Here is a 21,307-nt window from a genome sequence, read left to right on the forward strand (position 1 = left end):
TGGTATACTTCAGTGTGGGGGAGCAGAGTTTTGTACAAGCAACCGATCTTTTTGCAGAGCAAGTTGAAAAGTGATAACTCACTGGCCCTCATCTCAACATATTTGCAACATTCACTATTTCTTTCAATGCTAAATCAGTATCAGAAGGTAGACTGCTGGCTAGTTACTGTAAGTCTGTGCAGTTGGACATTCATGTGCAAATTCTTTTTATTTGCCCAACGGCGTCATCTTTGTTGTATGCCTAGCTGGTCCACTGATCCCAAAGCTGAGGATTCCAGTTTATATCGTAGCTCACAAAATCATCAGCAACAAATTAAATTGCTCTTCAGCTGTAGCATTAATGTCAATTATGAACAGAAACAGAAAGCCATCAAGTACTTCTCTTTCATATATGTACCACACCTATGAGCTGATTCATGTTCTGCACATCAGTGGTTTTATCCAACTGTGAAGCAAATTCTCCCTTTATGCTGCCTCTCGCCCCTCCAAAAGAGTAATTGCAATTCCGTATTGCACAGATATAATGTGACACCCTACAGTGCCATTTAATGAAGGGATGTTGCCAATAGCTTGTTTTGTCTTCTCCACGTGTGATGTTTATCATGAAATCTGTCAATAGTTTTACAAGTCTCCTAGAGATGGTGTGACTTGTAACCACTTTGGCAATAAGGAAATTAATGCTGAATGATGCTACTGAGGTTTTGGTCTCCTTTTCACCTCTAGGGACTCAGTGTTGTACCACAAAATGTTATTGTGTTTATTCGGGAGGGAAAAACTTGAAAGGTTTCCTTTTTATATTTTTTTAAAAACAATGAAAAGTTTTAATGGCTTCTTGCCCTGATTTGGAAATTACATAGTATTTTGCCCTAAGGACAAGGAGATGAATAATTTGATAAATTAATAAAGCCATTTTTAAAGTCAGTCATCTTTATGTTTTCTAACCACATTTATCCTTTTGGTTACTCAAATGGAACCTTTATATGTATGGTTTCATTTGCGTCAGTGAATTTATTTGCATTTAGTATTCACACTGGAAAACCATTTATTTTTCATGGTTTCAACATGACAATGAATTAGGTTACTTACATTGCCATTTTTATTAAACTTTTGACCCATTTTGTGAATTGTTAATGTCTCATAATACAACCAAAATAACAAAAAGTACAGTTTTAACAAATGTAAATGGTAAACAACAAAGAATGTAAAACTATTTTGACTTGGATGAACCCTTCCCTCTAACTGTGGCCGTGAATGTTGGCTGTGATGGGAAGGAGTAATCAAAACACATAAAACGATTAAGAGCGATGGTTAGTAAGAATAGAATGATAGCTCTGCCTAAATCATGCATTATATTCCATACTTGAGAAATGTATATATTCCAAATCCAATCAATGCTTCATTTCTCCGAGGCCGGCAAACTGCCTACAGACAATTGCTGGGACCACTGACAGTTCAGAGCTTACAACTGGAAAAGTATACAGTAAGCTCTTCGATTCAGCATCCTGACCATGTGGCCTAAAGCCACCCCCCCCCCCACTGCCTCCTCTAATTAGATTTCCTTACCTCTGGATAATGCCATCACCACAGTACCCACTTCCGTGGATGTATGTGACAGCAGGCGATGGTTCACTCTCTTCAGTTCCCGAAATGGTGATGACCTGGTATTGGTACACACTGCCAAGAGTGAGATTTCTAAAAAAAAACCACAAAGAAGATTATTGGCTATAGAGACGCAACTCTGGAGATAGAAGAAGATGGAGTGGAGAATTGATTTCTTTGAGTACATTCTATGAGTCTGGTTCCTTTTTGAAATCACATGGCCATTTAGTTATCCAGTAATCTGAATGGTCTGTTGTAAATAAAGCACTGTGCTGAGTATGATGGCCCACCCTAAGAATGCAGTCATAATAACTAAAATTAACAGACTGCTAACCTACATTGCTAGGTACTTTTCATCTTTAATTTACCCCTTGCAACAACCACAGTGAATACGTTGATACTTATTCAGATGGTATGTGGCCCTTAATAAAGGGATTTCAGAGCAGGCCATTCAGGAAGAGTAAATGGCATAAACAAAGGTGCAGATGTGGAAAAGCAGCATGTCAGAGTCTCTGGGCTTTACCTAATCTTTACTCTTATTTCAAGAACTGGGTAGAAACATCACATAAGCAAGCCCTTTCGTTATGCTACACCTTTACTGATTCCCCTTCAACCCTACCACATGTTTCTCCCTATGGTCCTCACTCTTGAGTAATATAATAATAATAACAACAGTGACCATTAATAGTATGCAGAATGTCAGGCCCCGGGCTAAGCATTTCATATATATTTTCTCATTTGAGAATGAAAACAAAGCTACATAGATACTAGCATTTTCATATTTGTTTTACAGATGATGAATCTGCGGCATAGAGAAGTTAAGCTACTTGCTTATGATCACAGGCTGTTTAGTACCCTATATTCTGCATCCCCAGTGCTTATCTTAGACATCTGTCTAATAACCTCATCCCTTGTAAAGCAAGGTCTTGTCCTGGAGTTGCAATCCCAACGGCCAATTTCCTGTCAGATTTTCAACTTGCCTAGACTGCATCTCTCCTATGCTCTCAAGGCCTACTAATGCAATGCCATCTTGACTTCCTAATATCCAATTGCACACCAGATTATCTTCCTCCCCTTAGTTAGTCCTTCTTAGCTCCCTGCTTGAACTCACCCTACTGCCCAATGAACCGAGTTGCTGCCAATTACCCTCCATGGCAAAGAAATGTTTATCAATTCCACATGATCAAATCATCCTCCCCCTTTTCCTTTTTGACCATTTTCAAAAGGAGATGTTATTTTTCTTTCCTCTCCCCCCAGACAAAGTATTTATTGTTTAGTAATTAAAAAGTGTCATGGGAAGAAACACAAAATGATAATGAAGGGAACTCCTATCAGACTCCAGAGTAGAGGGGGGAGGTTCAAAAACAAAAGGGTGATGTCAAAAAATCTAAAGATTTTCTTCCCATCTGTTATTTCAGCTGCCGTCAGAGCTGGGGCTGTTTGGATAAAGGGAACAAGAGAACAGGTGCAGCAGCAATGGACAGGGCTATCCCCTGGCTCTCAACGCAACGATGAGTTGGAATTTATGTACACTGAAAAACCCTGGTGGGAATACAGCCTTCCTGAGAATGTTAAGCATATTACCCAAAAGGGAGTTTGTTTTAGTAGCACTAGAGCAGCTAGTAATATTGGGGTAGACAAGATGTCTTTGGGGATATCTTTAGTGTTCTTTGGCAATGAGGACTAAGTAGGTGAATGCAAAAAATATCTTGAGATGGTCTATGTATACATAATGATGGCCTTGTAAACCTCTGGAATACGAATTTGTTGATAGGAGACACAAGATAAACATAACATGTCTTCTATCATATATTTGTCTCGCTCCAAAATAGGTAGATAGTATGAATAATTGCTTCAGAATACATCCCAGGCTATTGGGACTATATGGTCACAGTCTGAAACAGATGGGCACTTCTGGGAAAAAGCATGAGTGTGAAAAGCACTTCTCGACATTGTTTTTCACTTGTGGTGTGTGAAACAAATGATTTAGGTTGATAATATTTAAGATGCCCTGCTAATATTTGTGACTCTTTTCCTCCTCCCCCTACTTTGTTCTCCCTCCTCCCTCTCTTCTTCTTCTTTTTCAATAAACACCAACTTTGAGGTAAGCAAATGTGTCAGTCCTAGCTTCACCACTTGTTAGCTGAGAAGTTATGGGAAGGTGCTATATCCTTCTAAGCCTATTTCAAATCAGTTATAAACCTTATAGCATTTTTCAATTTCAAATGGAATGTGAGATTTATTTGGTTTCTTAATTTTTTAATAAATAAATTAATTAATAAAAAATTGAATGTGAGAACATTTATGAAGCACATACATGCCTAGTCTCTGATAAAGAGTAATTAAATATTAACCCATTACCTCTAATGCTTAATTATTGACACTCTCATTCCCTATGCTTTTCAATAAAAGGGATGGAGTGGCAGAGAAGTATACATAACCTTGTTAAGTAAACCCTTGACAATGGGGCCACCATCTATCAGGAATGTCAGGGCTTGATGGAAAATCTCTTCTCTACTACATCATTGGGCTAGAACACCATCAGTCCCTGACAGCTTACTCTCTTCCCAGGTGGCCCATTCCCACTTCTGAAAATTCTGGATCCCAGAAAGTTTGTTTTTACCCTGAGGCAAGGTCTGTCTCCCAGTAACCTTCTACCCACTAGTATCACATAGAACACATTTAATTGGCAGAGAAACCAAAATGATCCTTCTTCATACCGAATGGTCATGGTTCATGTATCATTATCTCACAGAAGTCTGACAACAATTCTGTGATGGAGGGTTGTTATCTCAAGTGTTCAGATATGAGATAGAAGCCCAGAAGTATTCCCTTAGTAAAAAGATGGGGAAGGGGAGACGGTTGCAACTGCTCCTATTGCGATTATGTTTTTCTAATGAAGAATTCCTGCAATAGAACGACATTTTCCCCAAGTTAAAAACTTAACGCTAAACGTGGTCTTTTTTCTCAACAACTGAGGTAAAATGGAACTCTTTCTGAAGGATGGGCTACTGGTATTCTGAAAGCTTTGCTGGAGGTTAGGACCTATTTCATGGTTGGCTAAAAGGAGGACATTTATGTCAAGTTGCTCCTTTCAGCTGCTCCAAAAATCATCTGGAAATCCTTACTGTGTCACTTGAAATCCTTCCCCTCCTGCAACTCCCACATGCAGGCAGACCCTGTGAAGCCTCTCTGCCAAAAGCCTTCCATGTTACCCCACCCGCACCTCTGCTGACGCCAGCATGTCCACTTGGACAACTGAGGCAGCCTCTAGCTTGTCCTCTTGCCTCTGGTGTTTTCCCTTCCCACTCGAGCCAATACCATCAGAATATTCTTCCTATATCCAATGTCCTTCTCCTGCTCAAGCTCCTTTCATTCAGAGCAGTGATGAGAATGTGCTAACAAACTGCAACTATTAACTTTAGCTTGGGACTAACATTTTATTTCTTCATCCGAGATGTGATTGTTTTGTTCACTTCTGGTTTCTTTCATAGAATTTTAAATGTCAATCTTATTTTTTTGCAAACTTTAACCACGTTTAGCATTTAATCACCAATGCATTGACTGCATAACAGATTAATTTCATGTTTCTAGCTATCGAAATTTAAAGTTCAGTATTTAAAAGGGATGGGATCATTTGGCTGGTTTTGAAGGGTTGTTTTGCACATCCTTTGAAATGGATTTTTTCTCTTCATTCTTTCACAAAAGTCTCAAATAAATGTATCTTCCTCAGGTTTGTATTTCTGGCAACTAGAAACAAACCAACTAAAAAACCTGGCATTTGAAACTGATATTTCTTTGTACTCCTTCTCAGAAATTTCATTTTTGATGGTAAATTTATATTAAATTAGGAGCACAATCGTAAGTCAAAATTTAGTTACAGATTATAAAGTCATAATCTGAGGTAAAATGGAACTCTCTCTGAAGGATGGGCTACTGGCGTTATCCTTTACAAAACCTATCCTTTGGTAAAAATATACATTTCTTAAAGTGTTGATATGATGCTAATATTTTGAGAGGTTAATTAAAACCTAGAAATTTGTAGGCAATTCACTTCACTTCTTTGGATCTCAGTTTTTCTACCTCTTAACTAGGACATCTGATTCTCTTCCCATACTAATGTGAAGATAAAATGAGAAATACGAAAGTGCTTTGGGAGGAAAGAAGGAGAGATGCTACAATGCACTTGGCAAAGTCACATTTTGCTTCCTCCAGGAAAGCATCTCTGAGCTGCTATGTTACCCCTAATTGATCTCATATAGTCTCCATATCATAATATTCATTTATCATGTGCTATTTCCCCAAATAGTAACATGCAACATATCTTTGAAACTTCTTCTTCTGGAATACTAATAGTATCTATATTTTCCATTTGTGGCTTATTATCATATGTTAGACACTATGCCTAGTGGTTTTGTGTGTGTGTGTGTGTGTGTGTGTGTGTGTGTGTGTGTGTGTATACCATCTCACTTAATCAAAATAATAGTCCCTTGTATAATTATTATCATATTCCCTTTTTGGATGAGGACACTAAACCTTAGAAAAGTTAAGTTACCTGCCCAAGACAATGCTTTCCAGATGAACTGAAAAATATTGCAGAAGAGAAGTCCCAAGAACTAATTTTGAACCAAGTTGAGTTTGCATACAAAGTCTGGTTAGAAAGATCAAGAAGTCAGGAGACATGAGTTCTCTTTTGAACACTATCACTGACCCACTGACCATGGACAAGTCAATTTCCTCTCTTGGATCAACAGTTTCATGAAACAGGTGTCTGAGAAGGAAGATAATGGCCAAATTTGCAATCCATAATGAGGAATGCAATATTGCATCTGTCTGTGTTGAGCTCTTTCACTAGCTAGAAACTGCTTCAGCCATTACAATTATGCACTGAGAATGGGTGTTGAGTCAGGATTTACCACCCAGATTGTCTGAGCTGGAAGACAGGGCACTGTGCCCACCTAGGATGTTCTGGCCCAGGAAAACCCTGAAGATACCAGGCCAGTCTTGGGCTAAGATTCAGGGGGTAATGCCTGGGCACTTTATATGCCAGCTCCGGGCCAAGCAGTGGGAAGGGAAGTAAATAATCACATATTGAGCCTATGATGTGCCAGGGAATGTATGTGTATCATTATCATTGTTTCAATTAGAAAATATTTCAATCATATATGAAAGTCAGGAGAACACTATAACACATGTCCATAAACTTACTGTCCAGTTGGTCAAATCACAACATTTTGTAATATTTTTCTTCATATATGTTATTTTTGGGTGTAAAATAAAGAAAAACTATGGATATAGTTTGAATTCACCTGTGCGCCCTTGCCATATCCCATTCCCCTTTCCTCATATGCTTGTTTATATACTTTCCATGCATATGCCTTTTTTATGCATATTATAATTTTATAGATATTTTAATACTATATTTACCATATGCAGCTGACTTTTTGTTGTTCAGCATCATTTTTGAGATCACACATGTTGATACAAGTGGATCTAGCTCATTTGTTTTCACTGACCCAGGTATTAGTAATGAATATTAATATACCCCACTTTATTTGACTAGTCTTTTCTTGATAGACACCTAGGGTGTTTCTATTACTACTATTATTATCATTATCATTATCATCAAATTCATTTTGTTTGCTGTTTCCAACAACATTGTTTTAAATATTTGTGTTTATGTTCCTTTGTACACAAGAACAAGAATTTTCTCAAGGAAACCTATCTAAAGTGGTATTTCTGGGTTGAGGGTAATTGCATCTTCAACTTTATTAGATATTGCCAAATTATTCTCCAAAAATTTTGCAACAGTTAACATGCCTACCAACAGATTTTCCATTGCTCCAAGTCAATGCTAGCACTTGGAACTGCCAAACATTTAATTTTTTGCCAGTAGAGTGGTGTTAAATGGTACTTAATTAATGTTTTAATTTGCCTTTCCCTGGTTACTAGCAAATCTGAGTATCTTTTCACGTTTGCTGGTCATTTAGATTTCTACCCATTCAGATTGCCTGTTCATAATTTTGTCTATTTTAAACAGTGTTCTTTTTCTTTCTCTTTATTAATATTTAAGCTTATGTATATAGATTAGGTGTTGATCCTTTGTCAGCAAAGGCATCAAAAATACCATTTCCAAGTCCATGACTCCTATTTTTCAACATATTTATTTTTCTTTTTTTGGACAGAAATATTTACTCTTTACCTTTATTAAATGTGTTTTTCATGTCTTGAAATATTTGCTTTAGTCCAACGTCATAAAATAGCCTCCTCTATTTCTTTTTAATAGTTTCAAAGATTGATTTTTGCATGTATACCTTTGCTCCACCTACAATATAACTTTGAAAATTGTGTAAAGATTGCTTCCTCTCAAAATATGGACAAACTATTTTTTGGTTTAATTAATGCAATAACCAAACATGATTTTTGTAATAATCTACGATGATTAATGTAATAGCTAATTCTTTGCCTTTTGAATGGTAATACTGCCTTTATCAGAAGTAATTTCAACATTTACTTCAGTTTTTTCCTAGGTTATCTTGTTTCATTGTTCTATATTTTTTTCCTATCGTAATACTAATAACACACTAACTTAATTTCCACAGCTTTATAAAATCTCGATCTATGTCATGAGTTCATTCTATACTTTGGTTTTCTTTCTCAAAAAAGAAAACAAAAACAAACAACCCTTTGCCCTTCCATTTGAAATTCAAATTTCACTTAAGAAAATGACTGATTTTTATTTCAATTTTATTGAATTTATAAATAAATGTCTGGGAAAAGAACATCATTATGATATTGTGTCCTCATATTTATACATACAGTTTATCTTCTTTATTTATTTATTTAGCTCTTTTTTATGCTTTTCACCAAAATTTTAGAGCTCTCTTCATGAAAAGCATGACTTTTTTTTTTTAACTCTAGGCATTTATAGGAGTTAGTACCATTGAAATGGTAGCTTTAATCTATATGCATACGTATATCTATATGTGCATAGCTATTCTAATAGTTTAAGGTTAATAAACAAAAATAATTGATATTTTTTGTATGCTGTATGGTGCAGTCACATTTCATTCTTTTCCCATGTGAGTATCCCGTTATTGCAGTACCATTTGTTGAATTTTTGTTTGATTTTTGTTTTCCTTGTTTGCTGTTTTTTTGGGAAGTGCATGGGCTGGGAATCGAACCCAGGTCTCTCATATGGCAGATGAGAATTCTACCACTGAACTACCCTTGCACCCCCCAACTGGTTTTTATTAACTGATATATTTAGAAGTCCTCATTAACTGTTTTATTCATTCTTATAATTTATTGATTCTCTTCAATTTTCTACATAGTCTCCTATAGATGAGGAATAATGACAATTTTGCTTCTTTTTCAATGCTCTTACTTTATTATTATGTTTTCTTGTTTGGCAATGCTGGCTAGGACCAGTGGCATTACTGGGCATCCTCAGTTTGACCTTGTGGTCAAAAAGAATATTCCTTACATTTACCAATGCCTAATGCGTACTGTAATTTTTTTTGGCAGATATTCTTTATTAGATTTCATTTCTTTTTATTCTGGTTTTACTTCTTGGTTTGCTTTTTTATCACGAAGGCATCTGATTTTACCCTACTTTTTTTTTTCTGTATCTATTCATATCACCCTGTTTGGAAAATCCTTTAATATGTTACTAACTATTGTGAGTTACATTAATAGACCATATAATGTTAAAGTCTCTTCTCATTCCCTGGATGATACAATTTGGGCACAATATGTATTTTTGCATGGGTGTGTAATTTTAATCCATTGCTGACTCTTTTTGCTAAATTTCATATAAGATTTCTGATTCTCAATCATAAATTTGATTGATGCAAAAGTTTTCATCCCTTTCATTTGTTTGTCTATGTATATATGTATGAACATACATATTACTGTACACGTGTATGTATGTATTCCATTATGGACAGAAACCATGCTTTGTATGATAGTGATTCTTTGATATTTTGAAAAAAATTTTTTTTCTGGCATGGGCAGGCTCCAGGAAATGAACCCGGTCGCCGGCATAGCAGGCTGGTTCACTCTGCCAGTGAACCACCATTGCACTGCCCAAGATCCATTTTGTAGGCTAGGACAAGTTTAAAAAATTGGTAAATATTCTGCATATCCTAGAAGAAAATATTTGTATTTTTAATTCAGTGGCATGGTATCAGATCAAACATGTTTTTTGTGTCATTTAAGATTCTCTAGATCATTGCAATTTTTTTTTTGCTTGCTTAATCTATCAGTTATTGAGGTAGCATGTTAAAAATACCCTAATATTGTGAATTTATCCATTTTTTAATGCAAGAGTCTTTGTGTGTTTCATTTATGTATCTTGAGGCCAAGTTACTTCTTGTATTCAAGTTCAAAATCATTGTATATCTTCCTTTCATCATTATGTGGTGACATCATCTAAAGATATTAGTTTCAGTCTTAATGTTTCCTTTTTTCTGAGTATTGTTTTGGTTAATACTTGCTAGTAAATAGTTTTCATTTCTTTACATTTAACCTTTCAGTGAACTTTTCTTCAATTAAATCGAACCTCAAAAACCCCATCTCCATGCAGGTGACTTTAATCCAATTAGTGTAATGATTATTATGTGGAATGTATTTTTCCCATCTTGTTTGTGTTTTCCATTTATCATGCCTCTTTTTTTATTGTTTCCCTCATTTCTTGACTTCATTTAGCTTCATTGAAATTCTTCGCCTTCACTATCTTTTCCTATTATCTCATAACTCTTTGAAGATTTCAGTTTTCTATTTTTATTTCTTTTCTTTCTGTGTTTACTCTAAACTACTAAAATTCATAATTCTTAACAAAGACAAAAGTCGATAAAATCCTGGTATTATTAGCTGACCCTTGCATTTTAATTTTGGTATAAGACAATGGTTATAAATCCTCATACAGATCCTAGGCAAAGAAAACAAGTCGTATCATCCTATTAAATGACAGAAAGATTTGCATATGCATCATCTTGCATGCGCATAACCCAGTACACCATTTCACTAAGTATATGGACCTTCAGGAGTACTAACCTTATTTTGATAGATCTTATTCTTAATTCCCTTCATAGCAGCATCAAAGCATCAGAGGGCCAAATCTCTTCTCTTGGAATAAGAAAGAATTCCCAGTCCACTCACTGCCAACACTGATGGCTCCCCTTTATCCAAATTAGGCTGACAAAATGTTAGATTAAAGACTTTCCTGTTTGGTTTTCAGTTCCATTTTATTTCTTGCACCCTCTAAAAATCTTTTTCTGTTTCTCTGATTTCAGCCATGCATTTTAAAGAATTCTAGTTAAATCAGTCATAATTCATCTAAAATCCAGAGGAATGATCACATCGGAAGTAATTTTAGATTATATAGTCCATTAAATATCTATACACTATTTCTAATACACATCTAAACAGTAGAAATTATTGACACTTTTTAGTGGAGGAAATTGAGTTTCACTGTAGTTCAGTGATCTTCTCAAGGTCAGAGAGAGAAAATAATTATAAAGCAGGATTTGATCTAGGGCTGTGGGACTTAAAGACTTGACCTTCCTATGACGCTGATCTGACTCCTTGGATGTGCACAGACTGGTAATCTGTGTATTAATATCCAATTGAATAGAGAATACTAAAATTATTTGAAGATAAGCTAAATTTCTCCTGATGGTTCCAAAGACTTTCAGGGAACCGAAACTCAGATTAAATCTTATTTTACATTTTATGTAGAAATGTTGAGGAAAAAAGTCTTAGCTTTGGCATATCTCTAGGGTGGAGTCTGCTTTTCTATTTAATTGAGAAGTGATAGTATATTATGACAGCTGCTTTATTTTTTCCTAATCATAAGTTTATCCATGCTTATTTTAACAAATTTAAATGATATATAAAAGAGCAAAACTTAAAGTAACATCACCTCAAATTCCATGACTCTGAATCGCTACCAATAATTTTTTGTTCAGTGTATTATGATGTATAATTTTAAGGCTTAAACACATACAATTCTTCATAAATATAAGATCACCACTGCAATATCACTTCATTTTAGTGCTATGATAAAAAGAGTGTAAAAGAAGTAAATTCAGCTAGTTAGCTTTATACTTGTTAATTACATTTATGGCTTGATGATTTTTTCAAATCATGGAAAAATATATTAACATTATTTCAGTTTTGCATCCATTAATTCATCTAGATAGCATTCACTGAGTTCCTCCCAGCTTCTTTTAGGTTTCTGGGATGCATAGATGAATAAAATAATACCTTACTTCTAAGATGTTCACAGATTGGTGGGGAAGGAAAGACATTAAAATGGATGGCTTTAGCAGACCAAAGGAGTGGGGCTACGGGGGCAAACAGGAGAAATATCTTACCCAGGCTGAGGAGGAGAGATTCTGAAAAGATGTCCCAAATGAAATATACTGGCTTGAATGGAGAATGTAAGTAGAAGTTAAGTCAGAAGGAGAAGAAAATTGGGTTTCTAGGCAAATGGCATAATCATATTTATTTTGTGGAAATCCACTTTGGAGCAAGAATAATTTCAGTGTCTAACAATTTTTTTTGCATCATGTTAGACATTTCCATTTTCTATTTTCTTTAAAAAGAGCTAAAACTTACCATAAAATATCCTTTATTTCTGAACGACCTTGGGGCCACGTTTGTTCTTCTCAAAAGAATTTACTTTTTAACATTCAAACATTAAGTTTACATACACCTGCTTTTTTTCCCCCTATATGTGATAACCATATACTCCTGAATTCTTAAGGGAACGCTTCATCTCTGTTTTAGGCTGAGAGGTACTTGAGTCTTGGCTTTTATTGGATGAGAATTTTGTTAAGGATTCGAGACAGAAAGCATCGTATGCCTGGGAAAGGGATATGTTGAAAGGCAGTCTGGCACAGTGACCCTGGTCCCTATCTTAGGAAAAGTGGCTATGGTTCTTCTCTCAACTACTGCGGGGACTATGGAGAAATCTGTTATCCCTGGACCTCACCTTCCTTGGGCAATTCCAAAAGCACCTTTTAAATTTCTGGAATGAAACAGGCAATGTGGAGGACCCAAAGATGAAGAAGATATCATCCTTGATCTAAATGTTCAAAGGGCAAACATGAGGAATAAGCCAAGGACAGTATGGTTTTAATACAAGGTAGTGTTAGGAAACAAAGAGAACTAAACAGTGGCAGAAGGATGAGAAAGGTAGAGGGAGACATTTTGACACCTGAATTAAGTTGGTTCCCTCTTCTACAGGCTTTCTTAACACTTCATAATTTGCTCTAAAATGAAGCACACTCTGTTGCAATGAGATGTTGAATGCTGGTCTTCCCTAGTGTATGTTAAGCGCTTCAAGAACAGAGAACATCTAAGTCTGTCATTGCTACGTCTCTTTGCCTAGCACAGTGCCTGGCATAGAATAGATTTTCAACAGTATCTGTTGAATGAATTAATTGTCTGAGACAGTCCACAGGGGGTAAAAGTCAAAAGACATAAATGATGACTAAGGTACTGGGAGAAGTAGGAGCGATGTGAAACAGGCCCAGATGAATACTTCTAGATGAAAAACAGCTCATTTAGACTGAACTTCAGGGTAAGCCAAAGGATTTGCTAAATCTTTTACTAGAATGGTCAGTTGAGAGTGTACAGTAGATGGCAGAAGGTTCTGAGGCAAGTTGCTGGGACTTGAGTCATTGAGTGGTGGAGAAACATCGATATAAAAGCGGGGGACTGAATACAGTGATTTCCCCAACCCTCTTACGGCCAGCTACTGAAGTCAGAATTTAGATGTGCTGGATACTAAACCACAACCACGTCTTGGTGCAGCTGAGGTTCCATCCACATCCTTTCTCCCCTTTCATGGCCTGGGGCATTCAGTAGGCTGTAGCCCTTTCCACTTTGGATGTCCCCATAGTAAAGCAATGCTAAGACCCCACTGCCAAGAAAGAATCTTAGCTTGGGAAAATGGCCTTTTGTCTTGTAATGTCCATTCTCTTAGTTCTCCTGATGACCACAGTGAGCTCTGACCCAAGGTCTGGATCAAGTGAATGAAGACTGAGATGGTAGGGGCATCAGCTGGGCATTTAGGGTCCATCCCGATGGTACTGGGACCAGCCCTTCTCACACAGGTAACACGAAATTTTCTTTTCTCACTGACAGTGCTGCCCTCACTTTGTGCAAGCCTCAGAAAGGAGCAAATGTATACACACAACTGATTAATTCCAGCAGCCTTTGATATAATTGTCCAAAGATTTGCCCTGGTACCAATTTAAAACACAGTAGCAAATTTAATAAAACTAAGTTTGCAGCCAAGACTTTTGTTATTTTGTTTTAATCATCTTTTACCACCAATTGGAATGATTTTTGACTTTCTTAGTGTAATGAAATAAAATACAAGGGAAAGAATGGAGGCACACACAATGTGGAAATTATAAAAGAGCCAAAGTTTCAAATCCTGGGATAAGGTAACAGCAGTCCTGAGATTTAACTGGCTGTTTGTCAGGCTGAGATTTGAAGGGGAGACATTTACCAGTTTTGGGGAAACTCCACACCTGGATAGCATTAAAGAAAGGAAAGAGAGGAAAGTATCTATGAGGGACTCGTGTTTTTCCCAAATGCAACCTAAGGAGATGTGTGACAGTTTCCCCAAACATTCTGCTGGTGATGGACAGGTCTCTTGATTATGGAACAGGGACTTGTGACAAGCTGACCAGCCGCCAAGGACTCTGGAAGCCAAAATACAAGATACAGCTGGAGGTAAACAAGCCATGGGGCATAGTGTGAAAATCGAGGCCAGGAAGGGGCCGGCGAGGTGAGAGCAGGAACCCAGTGACAGCTGGTGATTGAGCGGCACTAACTGAACACAGTTGTTGGGGACCAGGGGCCAGTGGGGAAAGCAATCTCCTTTCTCCTCCCTGCGGCCTCTCTGGGTGGCCAACAATTTTATTACTGGCAGAGGGCAAGCCCAACAGCATTTTAGAATTTGGCACCACATCTAAAACCACTGGGGGGCTGGGCTTTTCTTTCTTCTCTCCAAGCACCCCCCTCCCTGAATGCTCTGGGTTCGGTGAAAGCCGGCATGCAGCTCACAAAATACATTTCCCCTCAATTTTGAAACCCATGTGCACTTGGGGAAAATGTAATCCTTATGTTTCTGATTCATTTACACTTAACTCATCAAAACGTTATTTTGTAAGAGCTATTTGATGTCCATGAGGGTCTTCTGAGCCCTTTTGTAAGCCCTGCTTTCTTAGAAACAGGAAGTCACGTTCCTGATGAGACGGAGTACTTGAACCTGGAAGGTTGAGTTTGTTTTGAAATGAGGGGCTCTTGGAGGGTCACGTGGATCCTGAGCTTGGCCAAATGTGTTTTCTCATTTCCTATACTGCTGCCTCACCCCCACCAGCTGCCATGACATTACTGGTGTCAGCTCTCAATGATTTCACTCTGAGCAACCAAGGGGAGACTTCCCCATAATCAGAGAGAGCCAAGCTTAAATTTGAGTTCCAAAGTTTGGCCAAACTCCAGCATGCTGGTATGTGGGGGAAGGGGCATTCAGATTGGGAGTCAGGAGCAGTCGCTGCTCTGCCATTAAATGGCTGTGTTACTCTGAGGATGTGGTGACCCCTCTCTGGGCTCAATTTGCTCATTGGTAAAGTGTTAATATTGACCTAGATGATCTTTAATATTCCGTCCAGGTCTGAGGGTTTTTAACTAATTTCTAGACAGTAGGGTGCTTGAACACTTCAGAGTTCTCTCTGCTTAACATTTTTGGAGACCAAGTTTGTATTCAAGGAACTTAAGAAGGAATCATAGAAAGGTAGAAATCAGAGCTGTATGGCTTCAGACATCATCCCAACTTCCTCATTGTAGGATGGGAAGTAAAAACCAAGAGAAGGGTCAAAACTTGTCCTGGGTCATGCAGCATATTAAGTGCAGAATCCAGCTTTCCCTGCATGTTTGGATAGAAGTTTCCAAACTTTTCAGTTGACTGGATATTGAAGCAGACAAAAAACAAAAAAACAAAAGCAAAAACAAAAAACCTAATTCTTGCTCTGAAAATAAGAATGTGAGAGCCAGCTTTAGAATGGAAGGGGAGACTGGCATCACTTTGTATAAGGCACTAGCGAGGTGGTGTCTGGCTTGTATTAGAGCCCATGAGTGAATGATTAATCCTGGGTAGAAAACAAAGCCCGTGCCTTGTAATATTATAGGTATTAGTGCTACAGATTAGTCCCAAGACCACCCGGGGGATGTCTCAGAACATTGGACTACACATTGAGGATCAACGGATGATGAAAACAGGTGGTCTCCCAGGTCGTTTCCCCACTACCAGCACACATGTATGCACATGCACATCTCAACTGCCCCTGGATCTCTACACAGGGAAGAAAAGTTATGGTTGAAACAATAGCTGTTTGTCTGCCACTGATTGATATACTGCCAACTGGAAGGCACTTTTGAACTCCTCCTCCTCCTCTTCCTCTCTATCCCAACCCAATATGCCTCTCCCTCTGCCTTCTCTGTTAGTAATTCCAGTGATATGGGTATCTTCTATGACCCACTCCATCTGATCAGTCATCAAGTACTTTTATCCCATTACTAGAGCTCCTTCCCATCTATTTCTCTCCATTCCCATCTCAACTATCCTGTCTGATAGTTGAGCCATCATCTCCTGCTTTGGGTTTGTCAAACTATTTTACCTGCCCTTACCATTTCCTCTCTGTGCCTCCATCCCTACCTCCACTTAAGCTTAAGTTACCAGCACATAAGCTTAAAAGGGATGTTCTAAAATCAAATCTAATCAGGAACATCTTTTACCTAAAAACACTCAATGCTTCCCCAATCCTCACAATGAAGACCAGGTCTTTAGTTGGCACTGTTGGTATATCATGACCTGTGCCCTCTCAATCTCTCTGGGCTCTTCATACAAACTCTCCTCCCAAATTCTACCTTTCAGCCACCATAAAAAGCTTCACATCCTGTCCCTGGGCTAAATCCTACTGCTTTATCTTAGGAACCACCTTTTCCTGGAGGTCCTCACTGACCCTTTGGCTGAGTGAGGAGCTCTAAGCCCATTTGCTTCCTTTGTCCTAATACCGTTCCCAGTGCTTTGTTACTGCTTGTTATTTATCCTTCTTTTGCATCCATACATATCCTAGAGGGCTGGGACTTTTCTTCATTGCCTGGATATTTCAAGTGCCTAGCACAGGGCATGCTCCAAATGCAGGACTAAATAAATGTCTATTGAATGAATGAAAGCCTGAATTACATCATCTGGGTCTACCTTTTCATTTTAAAGATGAGGGAACGAAGGCCCCCAAATGAGAGGGAATCATGCCGTAAATTCCTCTTTTTTTCACTTATGGTCCTTTTGTAACTAGACCATTCTATAAGTGAGAAAAAATATCTCCAGTCTGCCAAGTATCTGAATTCTTGTTAATTTCTGACTACTCATTTATCCTGCCACAGAGTTTACTCCTTCATTCATTAACACATGCATCTATTTACCTACATGTATTGTCCATCTCCTTGCACAAGAAGCTTAGGATAATGTGGTAAATTCTGCTCAGTGCCCCACCTCTAGTATCTCACCATCAAGTCAAAATGCCACTGGCCAGGAAGAGCACTCCAAAACATCCTGAAATAGTTGCAAAAGGAAAGTTTGGTAAGCCCAAGAAAGAGGAGGGTAAGAAGGACCTCTGAGAGTCCTAGTTTGCCACAAGACTTTCTGTAGAGATGGCCAGTCTCTGAGCAATGAGTCCAGACTTTTTATCAACATGACATGTCACTCTGTCCCTTCAACCTTACTGAATTACATTCAAAAGATGATCTGACTAGAATATCAGAGTTTCAAATGACCTTTGGGGTAGCTGGAAATGACCTTTGGGATCATCTACCTACCCCTTCTTTCAGAGAAGGGAACCTGAGGCCAGAGTTGGGAAATCCTGTGACCAGAGATATAGAGACAAATTTCAAGAAACCAGCATTGGAATCTAGGTCTCCTGATTCCAAGGTCAGCACTTTGGTGTTTTTCTCTTTTTCTCCTGAGCTCAGCTTAAGTATAATTTACTTTTCCTTCTTTTCAATCCAACACTGAACCATAGCACTCTGGTTACAGCTTAACGGGGAACTGTTTTATGTGTGTGGCTGTGTGTTTGCTATACACAATTCTCTTTCTGTGGCATGTCCCTGGCCAAGAATAAGCTGAATGAAAACCAAACGATAGAAACAATCATGAATGTTTAAATCTTTATAGTTCCCCAGATTGTATCATGCTCTTTCAAGGCTATCTCGTTAGTGCTTCACAACAGCCTTCTGGAGACTGTTCAGACAAGAATCATTGCCCATTCTTTAAGGCACTGGGGCTCGACAGTTGAAGGGACTTCGTCAGAATCACACGGCAAGCCCGTAGTATGCTAATCTGGGAATCAGAGTTCCGAACATCTCTAAGTCTCTAAATCTAAGATCTCTAAAGTGGGATTTGAAATTTCTGTTTGAACAGAGCCAATATAAGCCCACCAAGACCGGCCTTAATGATTGGATGTTGTCAACTCTTGCCAAGGCTCAGTGCGAGATAAATTCCTCCATCTTCTCACATCTGTAATTGCTCTGAGAGTTCTTATTTCCCTTCTCTTTCCCATTCACTTATTATTTTCTTAAAAATCAGGAATTGGAACAGCACACCTAGGTCCAGTCCATTGTAGGGCGAACAGAGAAAGAACAAAGAAGTAGGTGACAACTAGGACCCTCATTGTAACTTGATTTCACTAACACATTGTTTTCCAAGGGGTGTTCCTCAGAAGTTCCAGTCCTATGACAAGTTATAAAGAAACAGGGCTCCTTTGTTAGACTAGGTCAGGAAAGACAGAATAAGGTACTCCTCTAATCTCTGGAAGAGCCACAATGAACATTAGCATGTTCAAGGTGCTGTGAAGTTCTGCACTAAAGGACCTCTTTAACTGTTTAACCTAGCACCCCCCAAAACCCCACAAACCTTCTTTCTTGCCCCTCAGAATATCTATTAATCTCCCATGAAACCTAGAGAAATTTTTACTCTAGAGAAATCTTTCACACATGATTATTCCATTATTCTACTGTGTTTTTTTTTTTCTGTTAATATTTATAGACATTTCTTCTGTAGCAACATGGGCATGCTGGCTGGCTGAGCCCCGCCATTGCCTTCCCCAAAGTAGTATTTATTTTCTTTCCAATCTAAAATTTTTTGTTTGTTTGTTTGTTTCTCTTTTAACTATCCAGGCCCTGATTGTGTCTGAAAGGACCATCTCAATGTTAACAAATATTCTGCAAGCCAGTAAGTTTCTTTCTACTCTTATTTTATTCATCCTTTTTCATTATTATAGTAGTTAAGAATCCTGGTATAACTCTTTCTGGGAGAAGTTTCCGAACGTCTCTAATTATCAGTTTTTCTAAGTTATGAAAGGAAACTGACAATAAAAAAATCGAAGGATTTTTGCAAAAGGATTAAATGAGATAAAACCATTTAGAGGGCTTAGCGCATTGCCTATGGTTTAGTCAGCAAATGATGGATGTTTTTATTATACTTGTATAATAATACAAGCACAATAGAAAGAGTTCTTCATAAACAGTAAACTGAGACCAAGTCCCGAACCCATCATTTCACCAGCTGAGTGTGTATGGACCAGTTATATAGCTTCTCCGAGCATCTTCTATATAAAGGGATAAACATCTGCCTCTTGGGGTGGTTAGGATGTCCAATTGAGATAAATGTATTAAAAATAAAAGCCCAAAATTCAGTTGAGTACAATGTAAATACTTAATAAAATTTTCCTCTCATTATACAGAGAGATGCCTAATGTATTTTGGAACATTCGTTCAAACATACACTGAAAAAGCCTCCTTAAAGCCTTTTAAAATCATGCTAAACCAGGAAGGTTCCTGCTAATACACAAGGTTTTCCACATGGAATATTATTTATTTATTTATTTCCATAGTCTCAGAAAGATATGGATGGCAGCAAGGCTGCATAGATTATATTGTCTCCATCAACGATTTGCAGAAGGAAAAGTAGTACAGATAATATGCTGGATGAAGTAGAACCTTTATGGTCATGGAACAGAATTCAGTTGCTTTTCAGAGACATGGTTTTGCATATTGTGAGTGGAAATGAGCTCTGTAGTAGTAGCTCTGATTTTGCTATGAACAGCTCCAGCTCTGTGTATGCAAGTTTCCTCTAGCATGTGTGCTAGTAAGACTCTTGGTATCTCAGACACTATGTGCTTAATCTTGAAGTTTTTACCTACTCCACTCCTTAATAAACACTAAATTAAAACCTAGTCTTCCTTATACCCCATGTATCTCAGGAGATAACATTTCCCTCATCCCAGATTCTCAACCCAAAGCTTGGGAGATATTGAACTCTTTACATCCAACAACACATCACCGAATGGTTTTCATTCTACCTTGAAAACAAACTTCTAATCCATCCACAACTCTATGAAAATGACAATAATCTCTGGTTTGCACTTCGGCAATTACATGATAGCATGATTCTCTCACTCTTTTTCAATCCTTTCTTCACACAATTTTATAGAATAGAATAGTCCTCTGTTCTCTATGAAGTAAATGCACACTACTTAACATGGGCCATAAGCCCCTTTATAATTCAACCCCTGCTTATCTCTCCAGTCTTTTTTTCTGCATATTGCCCTTAATTTAAATTAGTTTGCCTCATTATGCTCTATTATATCTTCCTGTAATAATGCTTTTCAATTTCTGATTGCATTTTTATATGTACCATTAGTTCTCCTGTCTTTCCTACAGATCAAAGGATTCAGAATTACAGTGCTAACATAGACACTGACATGGCATAGGCACTACTTGTTAAATGAATGAATGGTTTTATCAATGGAAACTTATGTCTATCATTTAATTCCAATGGGTTTCAGTTTTCCTATTAGTAGAAGAGAAGTTCCAATGGGATCCATTTGTTCTGAAGTGCAAGAGACTGATCCACTGAATTACAGATAAGTTATTTTAGCTGTATTAATGCCAAATAGGGTCCCTTTCATGCTTTCAAAATCATAAAGATACTTGGAAACATCAATTCTTCTATGACTGTAGCTAAACCTAGAGATCTGTTGGTTTGCTAAGACCTTTTGCTCACCCTAATATTCCCCGAACCCATATTTCATCCTGAGAGCTACTTGGCCTAAGACTGATGGAAGGGAGTCATAGGTGGCTGATGCCCAGCTTCCAAAAATAGAGTGAGATTGTGCTAACCATGTGCCTGCTGGCCTAAGATAGGAACTGTGGTATTCCTTCTGGCACTGGAGATATAGCTCTCTCCCCTGATGCTGCAGTCATCTGCCCTGGTGGCCAGGACATGTGAATGCAGGCAAGAGCATGCTGGGAAGGCTTGGGAGAAGGCCCTGCTCTGGAAGGGATCCAGTCTGGATCGTGCATTTCAGCAACAGGTTTCTGGAAAACACTGATGGGACAATGTCCACACTTCCTCAAGTTTCCTCCTCCTCATCTGATTAAATGTTCAAAAAAACAACAAAAACTTTTGCTTTCTCCTCTTTTGTGTGTTTATTTTATTGCTTCTTGGAAACAAGAAAAGTTCGTTTTAGCGTGGGCTTTCTCTACCCATCAAATTGCTCCTTATTTTTTCCCAATAATGGGAGCAATGATTAAGCTTTATTGTTTGCCAAGCATCCCCTTTGGGGCC

General features: G+C 37.9%; 1 protein-coding gene and 1 non-coding gene across 2 annotated transcripts in view; both read right to left on the minus strand.

Moving 5' to 3' along the window:
* PAPPA (pappalysin 1) overlaps positions 1-21,307 on the minus strand; it is a 242,206-nt gene that overhangs the window by 130,158 nt on the left and 90,741 nt on the right. The window contains exon 8 of the mRNA XM_077143649.1: positions 1,564-1,692. Coding sequence (XP_076999764.1) covers positions 1,564-1,692 — 129 coding nt within the window. The remainder of the gene's footprint in view (positions 1-1,563; positions 1,693-21,307) is intronic.
* TRNAG-GCC (transfer RNA glycine (anticodon GCC)) lies at positions 8,763-8,833 on the minus strand. The gene has a single exon. It is a non-coding gene; the product is annotated as a tRNA-Gly (tRNA).

Source organism: Tamandua tetradactyla, chromosome 2 (genome assembly GCF_023851605.1).
Source record: "Tamandua tetradactyla isolate mTamTet1 chromosome 2, mTamTet1.pri, whole genome shotgun sequence".
Taxonomy (NCBI): Eukaryota; Metazoa; Chordata; class Mammalia; order Pilosa; family Myrmecophagidae; genus Tamandua; species Tamandua tetradactyla.